General features: G+C 42.1%; 1 protein-coding gene across 1 annotated transcript in view; it reads left to right on the forward strand.

Moving 5' to 3' along the window:
• Positions 1-16048, forward strand: part of LOC149456979 (uncharacterized) — a 54090-nt gene extending 38042 nt beyond the window's left edge. The window contains exons 2-5 of the mRNA XM_089684229.1: positions 6650-6908; positions 8475-8508; positions 12997-13117; positions 13189-16048. Coding sequence (XP_089540355.1) covers positions 6650-6908; positions 8475-8508; positions 12997-13117; positions 13189-13484 — 710 coding nt within the window. The 3' untranslated portion in view covers positions 13485-16048. The remainder of the gene's footprint in view (positions 1-6649; positions 6909-8474; positions 8509-12996; positions 13118-13188) is intronic.
• The last annotated feature ends 42 nt before the right edge of the window (positions 16049-16090 follow it).

The following is a 16090-nucleotide window of genomic DNA, read 5'->3' on the forward strand; positions in this document are numbered from 1 at the left end:
GGATCCTCCGTAGGTAACAGCACATCTAGCTTTCTCTTTACATGGCTCTATGGATGATTAGACTCACAAACAGCCCAAGAAAAGGATGCCACATAGTGTGATACTGGTAACAGAGAAATGTATTGCTTTCCAAAACAGGGGGTACAGGTAAGAGTAAAACAGACTAACCATGTGTTTCCAAAGATGGCCGCCTCGGCGTCGTGACGTCACGACTCTGTAGCTCCTCCCTGACGCGTTTCGTGCTCTAGCACATAGTCATAGGGGGTATGCAGTCTGTTTTACTCTTACCTGTACACCCTGTTTTGGAAAGCAATACATTCTTCTGACACATTTCGTGCTCTAGCACATAGTCATAGGGGGTATGCAGTCTGTTTTACTCTTACCTGTACACCCTGTTTTGGAAAGCAATACATTCCTCTGTTAACAGTATCACACTATGTGGCATCCTTTTCTTGGGATCTGGTGAGTGCGCAATTTTTCTATTACCAGATATACCACCTATTATTTGGAGATAGGAGGTTGAACCACGTATTCTGAGATCTCTTGGAGGATCCCCACATTCATTATTTGGACTTTCACACAATTAGCACTTTAGCCACCTTGAGCGGTTCTCTCCAGATTCATACACACTGGATCACTTATTGGACTTTTGTATATGATCATTACACAAGCACGTTTGTCACTTTATATTTCATGATTTATTTATGGTCACCAATAGCCCTATTGGCACTTAATTATTTATAATATTGGCAATTGATTTTGAATGATTCAGCACTTGTTGTTTATGTAGCACTTTATTTCTATTTTGATCTCAGCGCTGCACCCACTTTATTGTTATTATTGACTTAGGAGGTTTTTTGGTACCTATTTGGTGTCCCAGCAGCTTCATTGTAGCACTCACTTTGCCTTTCTTGTTCCTATTCCTAAGAATTACAGGCCTACAATAAAAAACAGCATATTTCCATTGAAAACAATGTACCGCTTTGAGCACAGAAATACTGACATAATCAGACCGCTAGGGAAGTTAAATAATAAAGTATCAACGCAGTTAAAAGCATCTTTGTTGTCAGTGTGGTTATTTTAGTCAATCTCAGGGAGAAGTGAACAGTGTACCAGCCAAATACTGCTGTGCTGTCCTTTTAAGAAACCCACAATGCTCTGCAAAACCATTGTCATGGGTGCAGTTACTAGAAATAAAGACTGATGTACCATTTAGAAATATATTTAGGTATATAACGCACACTTGGTGAAACGGGGTTCATATTTTATTTGTCAACATTTCTCATATTTTTTAAAAATGAAACGTATCCATGGTATTAATTCCAATCATTTTACACACCATCGCTTCTCTAGAGGAATAGTACATGATCCGGTATCATCTCTCCACCCTTGTTCAGTGCCTGGGTATATTGTGTGTCCTGCTGAAGATTAGTGTTGCTGCTACAGATATAATTGCTTTTTAATCCATAGAAACTGTTCCTGAGCTCTGGGAACGTCCTGTAATCCACACATGTCCGAGAGCTCAGACTAAATATGAGAATGAGAGGGCAGTCCGAGTCTTATAAGTCTGGGACAGACAGACCTCTGCTGAATTTAATGAATATTTCACAATTAGTCTAAAGACCTGGGATTCCATTATGTCTTGTCATTACAGAGAGTTGAGTTCCTTTGGAAAACTTTCTACTTAAAGGGATCAAAATCCTGGAAATTTGCACGTACATTTGTTCTGCACAGATGCTGGTAAAATCAAAATTTACTAGGTTATTTTTTATCTATGTCAGGTGTTCTTCATTCAAAAAAAATCAGGAAAATAAATACTGCATTGCCACTAGGTGTTGCTAATGATAATAGGAAATAAATACTTATTTTCTATGTGAGCCAGTGGTGCTCCAGGTGAGCAGGGACAAGGAAAAAAAAGAGGAATAAAAGGTCAAAAGAGAGGTTCTCCTAAGAATACTTTTGTTTTCTGGAGATTCCTGAACTGTGCTAGACTGCAGGCAGGTGCAGTGAACAATGTTAACCACTTTAATACCGGGCAATTTTACCCTTTCCTGCCCAGGCTCTTGCACTTTGAATGGCAATTGTGCGGTCATGCAACACTGCACCCAAAATACATTTTTATCATTTTGTCCAAACAACTAGAGCTTTCTTTTGGTGGTATTCATTCACCACTGGGTTTTTAATTTTTTTGCTAAATTAACGAAAAAAGACCGAAAAGTTTGTGCAAAAAACACATTTTCTTCATTTCTGTCTACTAGGAACAGAGTTCTTGGCCAAGCTCTTGGCTGTTTGCAGTGATGTGCAGAGTTACAGCCTTATGGCGAGCAGATATGTCTGTGTGAAGACCGGAAAATGACAGTCCCGATGCAGAGATGCTGGTACGGTCCCAGAGTGATGAGTCCCGCAGCAGTAGGCCAGCAATCTATCTCTGTAGGAGAACGGCAGTCCCCCTGTTTTCAGCTCTGAATCCTGTGCCAAGATCCAGTCCCTTGTTGTAAAATATAACTGCTTTGCCAGCATCCTCCTTGTTCCCCAGCTCTCTGGTAGTTGCAGTTCAATCAACACTCAGGAATACAGGATGTATTGGCTATAGGACTACAATTACCAAGATCATCTGCTGTCAGAAAAACTAAATCCACTCTGCAAACAACAATCATATAAGAATCCATTTCAGGACCTCCCAGACCACACCATATGCCTTTGAGCTGGCCTGAAACATTGTATTTTTGATTAAATAAGAGCTTTGCACTTTGAAATAAGCATGTTGGCGTGCTGGCAACATATCATGTCCAAGATGGTTGAATAACTGCAGACACTGTGTGGTCTGTTCACTGTCAAAGAGTTTTGGGGCAAAAATTCCACCTCTGACTTGGTACACATGGAAATACTGACCATCAACTTTCTTACACTGGACATTTCAGGTGACAGATACCATCACATTATAAATAGGGTGGACCACTTTACCAGTACAAACCCATGATCAAAAAACAAACCCACCACCCAGGTGATGTGGAAATACGATTGCCTTTTTATGGCTGTCCACAGAAGATGCCTTCATGCCAGGGACCCTGTTTTGAAAGTGTGTTATTTTAAGAATGATGCCACTCACTTGACATTAATAGGTTGCACACTACCCTTCTGTACCACCCACAAGGCAGTGGGGCATGTGAAAGTTTCAATTGCACCATAATACAACTGCTAAGAGGCTTAGCTTGTGGGAAATTAAGGAAATTGACCCATTACTTACCTGCAGTGGTTTGGAAATATAACCATATAGTCTGTTTGGCATCAGGCCACTCCCCTTAGCATGTTATGTTTGGCCATACACTTGTGGGACCCACAGATTGATGGACCGCAGTGCGCACAGAAATTTAAACACACTCCAATTTTCTGTATTCAGGAGTAGAAACAATTCTGTGGTCCAACAGTATATATCAGGTTAGTCCTGAATGGAGCAGAGAGATTTGTAAACATTAAACTTTGAATTTAAATCTGGGGACAGAGCACTAGGCTGACGTAAGGCAGCATACAAGCAAGAAAATCTGCAAACACCATAGGAAGAAGTCCCTGGAGTTGCTCTACAACAGCCCATTCCAGGCATGCTACTCCATGATATCTAGAAGAAAGGAAAACCCGAGACTCCAACACCATAAAATCTTCCAACTCACTGACACCCACAGAGAGGCACATAATGGGTTTTCACGTATCCATAATGGGTTTCACAGATAGTGGCTGCCTCCTACTATTTCATTATTATATCTAAGGCCCCCTGGAGATGCCATGTATCCTGTCAAAACCCAGCCCAATGGTCTCACTGCTCAGGTCTATGCTCCTGCTGTGAAGCCCTTTGACCCACCATCCACGGACATGCTAAAGGTAGAACCTCTTTTCCTCAGATGAAACTGAGATTTAACTCTTGATACGCTCCCAGAGACCTAACTTTAGGAGGTCCCTTGTATACTTTGCACAAGATGAATTTGAATAGTCTGCAAACTTGACAGGGACAGCAACTTCAAGAGGGGTAAAATGTAGCAGAGTGTCCATTTACTCATCATGTTTAGATGCAGGTGCAGGCCCATTTAATTCCTTTTCCCACAACTTCCTGGGTTCCTACCAGGGGTGGACTGACCATCTGGAAACTCGGGCATTGCCCGAGGGCCTGGGATCAGTAGGGGGCCCCATGAGATTCCCCTGGTACCTTTTCATAGGCTTTTTTGAGTTTATGCAAGGACACAGGGGCCCCATGATCCCCTATTGCCCAGGGGCCCCATGAGTTGTCAGTCCGCCCCTGGTTCCTAGACATGTCCAGGGAAGATAAGTTTCTCTGCTCCCCTTCCTCAGCAGTTCAGAGAGGCCACACCTATTGAAACAGAGGTACCTAGGAAAATGATCTGCAGCTAGGTAAGAGATTCTCCACTGTCAGAACTGGCATGCAAGCAGCTGGGCAGGAGCCTAGTAGCACACAGCTTCTCCAGTGGGGAACAACTACTTCCCGATTGCTAACAGAGTACTGCAGTTCCTGTGGGGTGGTGCTTCATTCCTAGGCTTTGGATCTCTCCAGCTGTTCACCTGTGTTACCAGAGATACCCTGAACTTCACTAAAAGAGATGCAGTTTATGAGGATAAGGGCAAGTAACAGCGTTCTGAACTGTTTTACTGAAGTAGAGATCCTCAGCTTGACTCTGTTGCTATAAAGTCTTATAAAAACTATGCTATGCAGCCACAATACCCTGAGTGAGTCTCAGGGACATTGCAGTAAAGAGTCTATGTTTGTGCTATTGCTTCTAACTTTGCATCTGTTACAGTTAGACCAGGGGCGGACTGACCATTTGGAAACTTGGGCACTGCTCGAGGGCCTGGGGTCAGTAGGGGGCCCCATGAGATGTCCCTGGTACCTTTTTCATAGGTTTTTTTGAGTTTGGGCAAGGACACAGGGGCCCCATGATCCCCTATTGCCCGGGGGCCCCACGAGTTGTCAGTCCGCCCCTGAGTTAGACCATATACAACCGGCCGGTTATAGGCAGCCTGTGGATTCCAACAGCAAGAATCAGCGAATTCATGCAGCTGCAACGACAGGGGCATATGAATAGCAGTGGCCACTGAGCTTATTTAAACTAATGACAGGCTGACAGTAGCCACCGTTATTGTGTCCACACACAGAGCAGATAGCTGCGGTTTTGAATGGATGTTCAAGTCTGGATGAAATCAGCTGCGTCCAGGCTCGGGCATCCTAAAAGGTCCACTTGAAAATGCACAGAACTTGGATTTTTTTTTTTTTTTTTTACATGGGGTGGAGAGAGGTTGATGACATAAATTAAAAATAAATTGAAGAATTTGGTGGATCTAAAATTCATATGTCACCTGAATCAGTAGGGCACATGTCAGAATTACCAAATCAAATGTTTTTTAGGTAAAAAAAAACAACTTAATTGTGCTATTAATTAAATCTCCTATCATAGTCAGTCTAGGTCACATACTCTCTGCCTACAAATAAAAATTGTTGTCAATCAGCAGTGAGATAAGAGGATCAAAGGGCTGTCCCATATACATCAATACTTATGGACCGTACACAGAAATAGGGTTTTATGTGAAATGTATAGCGGTTTTGTACACGTTACCTTTGTTTATTTATTATAGTCAAAACAAGAAAAAATTTTTGGAAAATTTTTTCTTTTTTTTACATAAGGAATATTGTATATTAAAGTGTTTATTTCATCCAGTAGATTTGGTCTCTTATTAAAAATTTTTTTCTTCTATTACTCTATATCTCATTGTACACGCACACACGTATGCACACATACACCAGAAGAGTCCATGTTGGAGGATTTCTCCTTTATTCTTGTTTTTGTGACAGCTCATAATTTTAGATTTTTCTCTAATTTTCAGGGCCTGTTCACAGCTTGCTGTTCTTGTGCTTTGCATCATTGCTCTGTGTGTAACATTTTAATGCATATTGCATATGAATTGCAGTGAGGCATCACACCAGAATAGACAAAAAACATATATGTGCTACAAAATTTGCACTGTATAGTGCCACAAAAGTACGTTTCGGCTCCACGTATCAGTGACAATGAAAAATAGAGATCACAAAAAATTCCAGTAGGGACACAGACAGCAATAAAACCATGAGTAAAAATCCACCCCTTTCATGCTTTAAAGAGGGTGAACAACCCCCACAGTGAGAATCCAAATTTCTGAAAAGGACCAGCATGCCAGAGGTTACAGATCTCAAATCTTTACTGAACTCTTAGTTGTAATAACAGCGTCACTTGCACAAACAATATTGCTATTAAAACTAAAATCTCAGTAAAGATCTGAGGTCTTAGCATATGCAGGCTTTTAGACGTATGCCTTTGTGTGGATAATATTTTTTGGAACCTTGGACTGTGTGCGGGATCATCCACATATACTCCACAACCATCCAAGATAGCAAAAAATTTAGATATGCTAAGAACATTTAGGAAGCACACCACTGTGCTATGTGTGTGTGTGTGTGTGTGTGTGTTGTTTAAGTAGCAGTATGGTTGTGGTAAGGTCAAAAAACTTCTATACACCTGGACCTCCTAAAGATAAATTCTGACATTTTGGTATGGGTTAGTTCACTTATGTGTTTCTTGTCAACTGAAGGCATATGTTTTTTTCTCCATAGGTGGATTTCTTTTCAAGCAGTGGAAAGAACGTTATCTCCAACTTACACAGGAAGGTAGCCTTCTCGTGTCCCGGGATGCCGATTCCTCAGCTGACCTGGAGATCCCATTACTTTCTCGATGCCAAGCAATATTAGAGGGCAATGAGCTGGGAGAAATGCCCAAGCTGCCAGCTGGCACGCAGAAGAGCAGCTGTTTAGGATTGTCTCTGAGCGATGGAAAAACACTACTGCTCCTGGCTCCGGACTCAAAGGAATGCAGGTATTTGGATTGTTAGTAGTCCTGGACTATTCATCTAATTGCTTAAATGTAGCTAAGGGGAGCTAGAGTTCTAATTCTCCGTTAGAAGTGCTGAGTAACAGCCCAGGTGTAATAGTCAGGGGGTCAAATTTCAGTCAGGGGCTGAGAGGCTCTGCAGAACAGCTCTCTGGGACTTCCCCGTGATTTAGAGTTTTAGAGAAAACCCAGTGAGGAGTTGCTGATTTGCACTTTCAAGGGATCCTGACCAATCCCCAAAAGGAGGCTTGGCTTGGGGCCAGGACAGTCCTTAAGAGTGAGAGAGCCTGCTCAGTGGCAGGAGAGAGTCCAGGTGGAAGATAGAGAAGTGAGGCAGGAGAGCAGGAGCCTGGGAGGGGGCCCAGATGGAGAGGGGCTCAACTACAGTCAGAGGATCTTAGAAGGAGAAAAGCTCAGGACTTCACCAGCTCTCAGAGTGAGGACCACCTATTCAGCAGGGAAGGAGCAGCCCAGCAGAAGGCCTAAGAGTAGCCACAGACCCAGCAGCTCATAGGAAGAGGACTGAGTGAGTAGGCCTGCACCCCCTGGTCCAGGAAGGGGAAGGAGCACACTGGTGGGAAAATGGATTAGCTGCTACCCGGGGCTGTCTAGTATTTAAAGTGACAGGCACTGGATCCCCTGCCCAGGGATTCACCCAGAACAGGTGGATAAGGAGTATCTAGGGTCTGGGGTGGTACTACAGGAGATGCTGGCTAGCATGTTCTTTGCTGTTAAAGAGACTTGTACATAGTTCAGGAAGATTGTCCTTTGGTGCCATACCATTGGGCTTCCCATACACCCCTTACCGCATCCAAATTCAATACCCCCAATAAAATCCCCCCCAAAAAAGAAGCTCAAGGACTGGTTACTGTTTCCTGGATGCAAGTCTGTATGGGAAATGCATTTTGCCTGGCTATGCAAGACTATAGGGGAGGCCAAATCTTCAGCAACTCCTACAGAGGTATTGCTACATATAGATTGGTGGGGAGGACTGGGTAGCCTTTCTCAATCAGGGTTCCTCCACAGGTTGCTAGGGGCTCCTTTAGAAAAGATAAGGGTATGAATGATAACGACAGCGGCATAAAACTACTGCACAAAACTTTTCATTCAATCTCTTAATAGCTATATCGCTCCTCCCCTTCCTCCTCATGGTCCTGTGGGACTGTAGTATGCAAGTTCATGAATCCTATTCTGTTATTGATGTCCCAGACTTCAATTCCTATGACCTTCAGTGTCCTGCATAGAAATCTTAAGGATTGTTAATAGTTCTCCCCTGCTGGCTGGAGGGCACAGTGTATCACATTATCCAGCATTTCCGTAAAGAGTAAAAGTAAGCTAACTATAAAGAGAACAATGTCTCCTTCCCCATATTTTTGTAGTCAAGCACTTGGCTATTTAATTTTATATATATCCGTATCCTGCATCAATACTGTATTAAGATAGTAGAATTTGTAGAATATCGTGCATAGTATATGGCTTAGTAACAGTTCTGTTAATAGATTTAAGAGATTTACAATAATGAATTTAGTCCTTTTACTGTTTCCTTTGTAGCAAATGGATAAATATCCTGCGGAAAGTGAAAGAGGTCAGTAAAACCACATTTTTGCCATGCTAAATAACTGTAGCCTTTGTTTCCACTTTCAAAATATATATTTTTCGATTATAGGGTCAATTGACAATGCTGTATCACATGAACAAGAACCTTTATTTTAAACTTGTGACTTTCATTTTTAAATCTTATTGGGCTCAGCTTTAGGGCTGAAAATAACTGTTGCTTTTTTGAAAAGAAGTATTATTATTCTCGTCTGTTAGCTTTGTAAATCGTACTCGTGTGTATTAGTGTGTCTTTGTCCTATAATACGTTCTGCCCCAAGTATAGCATTTGATTGACTTGCCTTTCTGGAAAGTTGACATAGGCAGTGGCGTTGGGTGACAGTTTCTGACAGAATAACTCAGCTAAGTATTCTTTTGTCAAAACATACCGGTAACCCTAATGGAAATTTAGAAAATCAGTACATTTTGTTTTGTTTTTTTGTGGGGGTACAAAGCTTGCTAACAGTAAATTTTCTTGATGCCCATAGCAACTATTCAAATTCATTGGCTCATTTTCAGACCAGAACTAGAGAAATGACAGTTTGAAGCTAATTTCTTGCTTTGGACAAAGCATTTTGACCGCATTTTATATATAATCCCCTAATTCTGGCAGCAATTACTGTAACTGTAAGGCAGCCCATGTAAGGCAGCCCATAGATAATTTGATTGTCTTTTCTTTCACCACAGGTGGAAGGATAGAAAATCACTTCATTCCCCCATCAACATGTTGAATGCTTCCCACAGCTCTATTGTTCTTGTTGTTGTGATTGGGGAGGGGGTGTTGCTCAGGGAGCCTTCCCAGCTGGCAGAGCACAATTACTGTTAGCGGCTATAGCCACCAGCAGTAAGTGTATGCAGAAAAATCCAGCAGGCTGGTTGTACTCAAGTTGATTGATGGATCGACTTGGGTACTTAATTTGGGTACAATCAGCCTGCCCATGCATGGATCGATTCTTAATCTAATTTCAATCCATATATAGCCGGCTTAACCACTTGAGCTCCAGAGGATTTACCCCCCTAATGACCAGGCCTCTTTTTGCTACTCAGTGCTGCACTAATTCAACTGATAATTGCGCGGTCATGCAATGCTGCACCCAAACACAATTTACGTCCTTTTTTTCACACAAATAGAGCTTTCTTTCGGTGGTATTTGATCATCTGTGCGCTTTTTATTTTTCACGCTATAAACATAAAAAGGCCAAAAATTTTGAAGAAAAACAATATTTTTTACTTTCAGCTATAAAAAATATATAGTAAACTCAAAGTTGGTTATAAATTTAGGCCAAAATGTATTCTGCTACATGTTTTTGGTAAACAAAATCCCAATGAGTGTATATTGATTGCTTTGTGTGGAAGTTATAGCGTTTACAAACTATGGTATAAATACTGCAACTTATGCCATTTTTCTGCTATACAGTGCTGCGCTAGTTTAATGGACAATTGCGCGGTCATGCAATATGGTACATAAATGAAATTTATATCCTTTTTTTCCCCACAAATTGAGCTTTCGTTTGGTGGTATTTGATCACCTGTGCGGTTTTTATTTTTTGCGCTATAAAAAAAAAGCTGACAATTTTGAGGAAAAAAAACAATATTTTGGACTTTTTGCTATAAAACATGTCCAGTAAAAAAAAATGCAAAAATCAAATTTAGTCATAAATTTCTGCCAAAATGCATTCTGCGACACGTCTTTGCTAAAAAAAAAACCCGATACGTGTAAATTAATTGGTTTACGTGAAAGTTATAGCGTTTACAAATGGCGGGAAAGATACTGGGATTTTTAGGGGTTTTTTTTATACTAATAATGGCGGTGATCAGCGAATTATGGCGGCGATCAGGGACTTATGGCAGCGACCAGTGACTTATGGCCGGACTGCGGGACTGCGGCGGACATTCTGACATTGGGGGGTACTGACTTGGGGTCACTGACATCCCCAAAAACACTAATACAGTGATCAGTGCAAAAAAAAAAAAAACCGACACTGTACTAATGGCAATGGGGAGGAAGGGGTTAACTTTATTTTGCAGGGAAGGGTTATAGGAGTGGGGGGAGTGTTTTACTAGGGGGCGGGGGGTGTACTGGGCGGGACAAGGCTGTTTGAAAAAGAGAAACTGTTCTTTCTCGATCAGCTCATCCTCGAGCTGACAGGGAAGTGACAGACAGCACAGCTACTGCAGCTGTGCTGTCTGTCACTGTTTGCCGCCGATCGGCGGAACATAGCCGCTAATGAGCGGCTGTGACCCGGCAACTGACATCTGCGGCGGTGATCCACAGGACAGATAGGGCGGCGCCTCGCGCACGCCCCCTATTTGTTTACAAAACACAAGTCTTAAAACGTGGTTTTGCCTGTGAGTGTCGCCCTGCCGCCATATATGTACAGTGGCTGGGCGGCATGTAGTTAAGGGATCATTCACCCCAGTCAGACGGTTTGATTTATTGTGCAGACTGGTGTCCATTGTGTATGGTGGTGAAGGGTGGTGCCTTGCCTTGGTTTTTACCTTTTCAGAAATGTCATTCAATGCACTGCAATGCCTAAAGGTGACTTCAGATGAGCTGTGGTGCATTGCAGAAAAATGCAGCATGCAACCTATATCAAAGCAACGCTGTGATGTGAACAGAGAACATAGGAAACATTTGTGCCCGAGCCTGTTTTGATCTGTGCAGGTTAATTCAGGTTACCGCACATAATGTGAATGGGCCCTAATCATTTGAAACCAGTTTTTGATCTAACATCAATATTTAATTGTTTAACAGGAGATGTTGGCAGTGGGTTGCCTGATTAGCAATTCATAGTTGATTAAATTCATAGTTGGGCAAAATTGAAAAAATTCCATTTGGCAACATCTATGTTACTCGTCATTCTACAGGATTATTTCAGATAAATGGTGCATTATGGATGCCAGGGGAGAAGTGAGTATGTTAACTAACTTTTATACCCATAGTTTATTAAATTTTAATGTAGCATTTAGGTATTTAGGAGGGGTCCACCAATAAATAGCCATGTCATGTTTGTCGTGGAAGGCCCAATTTAAGGTGAAATCAGACCCTTGACACTCTAACATAGTGTCAGGCTCAGACAATCGAGCAGAAGTCACGATACTGTGTACGTCTTACGCCTGAGAAACAAGGAGCTCTATAAGGACACAGAAACTGATTTTAAGATTAGTACAGGTACTTGTAGGCACCACGAGGCAGTGCCTACCATTCTTAGCCTTCTTTTGCAGCAAATTGTTTTACACCAAACTTCAGTGCACTTTACCTGAGAAAATACATCTTAAGGTATTGATGTTGGTGCAAATGATCTGGTTCCCAGGTAGGCGGCTTCTACATCCCAGAGGATCTCCACAGCCAACTTGGCTTGTAGTATGATATAGCAAAAATTTAAATTGAAGCGCCACACCACTGCTAAGAGGTCCAGATACAACTTTATTCTCAGGGGTACAATTCAAAAAGTAGCCAATGCTGTTTTTGGGATCCAAAAGCCCCCCTTTCATTAGGGCTATAAATGACATCTCCATATCAATCTGATATCAATACAATATAATAATATAATAATTAAAACCTAATATTCAATAGTAATATTCAATACTATTGAATAGGTTTTAATTATGACCCCAGGGATATTGTATTGACTGTCAACGCCTATGGTAGTGAGCTCTATAGGTCCACAGCTTGGGGTTCCCAAGGGCGCGGAGTCTAAGCCCCAGCCTGCTTGTTCACCAGGGCCCCTGATGGTGGGGATGGACTTGCAGCAGGCTGGGATCAGGTCGCAGCCCCCAGGTACACCCGGCTGAGGTGGAGGAGATCACTAGCGGGAGCAGGGTACAACGGGAGAAGACACAGGGAATCCAATGGGCAAACCGAGGTCAGGACAGGCGGAAAACAAGCAAGGTCACAAACAAAGCCGGGGTAGGTACACAGATATACAACACAAGCTTCACAGCGGAAACACAAGGGAGCTCCAACAACATGAAGTTGCTCAGGCAAAGTGGGACAGACTGAGCATGTCTTAAATAGACAAGCCAGCTAGTAGGAGGCCCAGGAAGTGATGAAAGGGAAGGACATAATACCCAGGGAATAGCAGACGGCGCCCGCAGGTGAGCACAGACAAACACACATGTGAAGGAATCAAGAGCAGCAAGGAGGTAAGAATAAACACACAAGAGGCTGCAAGCTAACTTGTGACATTGATACCAGAATGCTATGCAGATCTTCTTATGTTCCTTCTAGCCCTGAGGAAGGAGGTGCTCTTGACCCCTGAAGCACGTTGCCTAGTTTTTGGATTGTACCCCTGACTTTTAATGGAATAAAAATGTATGTGGCCTCTTTAGCAATGGTGTGGTGCTTCAATTTAATTTTTTTTTACATAAAAATAGCATTGGCATTTGTTCTTTAGAATTTTTAGCATATTAATAGTTAGCTTTCCTTTTTGTAGTTACTGTCTTTTTGTAGAAGACAAACCTGTAAACTTTCTTCTAGAGTCTGTACCAGCCTCCACTCTCCCCAACCAGCTGTATGCTCCACACTACATCACCCATCCGAAGATGCTGTTTTAGTGATGTTTCTGGCCAGAGTAAGGATAAAAGTCAAGAGAAGGAAGGTAAGTGATACCTTTACTGCGAGTCTCTTTTTTTCATAGCAGCTCTCATTAACTCCTGTTGCTTCCTACAGGTAGGACAGCTCACTGTAAACAGAAGTGCCCACCCCACTGCCTCCGCCATGGTTCCCAGCTGCACTGGGGTGTGAAGACGGCATGTGTGCTTATGGGTGGAGCTGCAGCTGGACCAACCCTGGGATACATGGTCACCTCAAGTCATGGGTCCCGTGTTATTGAACCTGCGTCTCCAGATTTTCGGGAGTTAGGGTATCACCCCTCAGCAGATGTAGAGGGCGGCCAGTATGATGTTGATTTTGAGGGCATGGACCAGGATTTCAATGCTTTTGATTTTGGTGGATTTGCCTTTTAAGCCATTTCTGTTTGTAACCCCCAAAATAAGACTACATTGTTCTTGGAACTTGATATTGGACAAAGGACAGTGGCCGAACTGCTTCTCGTCCCTGGAAAAATGTGTCATTCTTTTTTTTTTTTTTTTTTACAGAGGTAAATATTTGTTCTAGACTGTGGTGGATTAATTATTGATTGGTTCTTTTAGTGTGAAGCAAACATATTGTTCTTAAGTTATTAACCTTTCTGAAAGGAGAACTGTCTCTTTCAAGATTCAACCAGCTAAAAGATGTCCCTAACTCTAAAACACCTTCCCCCTACCTAAACCCCTAACATTTATTTGAACCCTTAAAATATTTTAACTTTAATCCTAGTGGTTAAACCACTGCAAGCAGCCTTTCCAAACCTTCAAAGACTTGCTCATAAAACTAGCAGCACTGAGAATGTGATGTCAAAAACAGCAATGCACCTGGTGTGAATGAGCCAGTAGCAGACATGTTGAAGTATTCATAAAATCTTCATGTGACCTATTCAGCAAAAGAGCTTACAGGAACATTGGTCTAAGTCGAAGTCAGAAACATTCCTGCAAGTAAAAGTCCACCAGAACTAATGTTGCAGGTTTTGGTAGAGCTGGAGAGTTAAACCACCTGTCCATTTTATATATCTCTTGGGAACTCTAGTGGTGAGACCTCTTGGTCTTGGGTTTGAACACCTGCTGTAGCAATTATGGGGTTCCCATACTCTAATCTACTCTTATTAGATTTAAATGGTGGTTCTAAAATTTGCAAAGGTGGAGAACACTCAAAACTCTTAAGTAGTTAGGAATTATGGCAAGGAGATCTCACAATCAGAGTATCCAAAACATATAACAAACCAGGGGTTGTCTCAGCCAACCAGCTTAACATATAGCTAAAATATCATTTTTGGGTGGACTTACCCAGTAAGCGCTGAATAAATTATCACTGCAGCAAGTCCAGCTCTTTGCAACAGGCTCTTATTAGTAATAGAGTAAGAACTAACTCCTGCGCTACCAAAAAAACAACCAAAATAATAAATAAAATAATAATATGGCAGCTGCTAACACCTATTGTGTTCCCACAAAGACTACTAAAACTGCACACTATAAATGGTTCTGTGCTACCATGACTGAAATAACAACCTCCACGTATACACATATAACAACAGTATTGTGCATAAATAAGGTACCGCCATAAAAACTAATATACTAAAAATTACAAAAAGTGAAATAAACAAAATCATTGCTAAAATGCCACATACTGCACGCATTATATGACCTTACATTGTATGTGGGTCATATGTTTAAGGTGAGAGCATTGTGAGCACTGTGGTGACACGGGAGGAATCACAATTTTGGCATGGGCATGAGCATCAGTGTTTTTTGGGATAACAGCACTTAAAGTGTTACTAAACCCAGAACCCTGCATTCATTATATCTGGTCTCCCCGGACCCTGCATTCATTATATCTGGTCTCCCACAGTACACAGAACATGGAAATGCAATTTCCATTTCCATTTCCATATAAACTGCTAAATACCTTTTCTCATCAGCAGTCTTGTGACATCTATCAGTGTGCAGCAGAACACTGGTTAAAACTTGCAGGAGGAGTTTTCATGCTCCTCTATGAGGCTGCGGGACCCCTAACCTCTGTCTGGACAGTGCTGATTGGCCCTGTGCTGATCACATAAAGAAAAAAAAACTCTCTAACAATACACACTAAACTGAGCATGTGCATAGTGACTCCTAGAGCTCTGTACTATCAGTAGATGGATAGGGGGCAGTAGAAGAAGGGGAGGATCAGAGAAAACAGGATCAAACAGCCTTTTTACGCAGTGCAGAGGATTAACCCCTTAGGTTCCACAGTGAGTATAACAAGCATGCTTTACTGCATATCAGGGGTGGACTGACCATTTGGAAACTCGGGCACTGCCCGAGGGCCCGGGGTCAGTGGGGGGCCCCATAAGATGCCCCTGGTACCTTTTTCCTAGGCTTTTTTGAGTTTGGGCAAGGACACAGGGCCCCCATGATCCCCTATTGCCCAGGGGCCCCATGAGTTGTCAGTCTGCCCCTGCTGCATATACAGACTGATGTTACTGTTGTGGGTTTAGTAACACTTTAATGGTTCAAGCAGGGGTGGACTGACCATTTGGAAACTCAGGCACTGCCTGAGGGCCCGGGGTCAGTAGGGGGCCCCATGAGATGCCCCTGGTACCTTTTTCATAGGCTTTTTTGAGTTTGGGCAAGGACACAGGGCCCCATGATCCCCTATTGCCCGGGGGGCCCCATGAGTTGTCAGTCCGCCCCTGGGTTCAAGAATTGTATGCATGCATGGATATGCAGTTACATTTGTCATAAATCTTCACTATGAGATAAACTTATAGACTGCATATGCAATTAATTGAGAACTTTATTTCGGCACACCATTGCTATATTGTGGCATTTTGTCATTTAATTTTTATATATTTTACTTTTTTTAATTTTTAGTATATTAGTATTTATGGTAATACCTTATTTGTCCCAACCATTCCTGTTACTCTGTACCCCTAATAAATTATGCAGGCATATCATATCAGCATCCCTGTATTGTTTCCAAAAGATAGTGGTAGCTA

Source organism: Staurois parvus, unplaced genomic scaffold (assembly GCF_062004578.1).
Source record: "Staurois parvus isolate SC_StPar_1 unplaced genomic scaffold, SC_StPar_1.0 ptg000340l, whole genome shotgun sequence".
Classification (NCBI taxonomy): Eukaryota; Metazoa; Chordata; class Amphibia; order Anura; family Ranidae; genus Staurois; species Staurois parvus.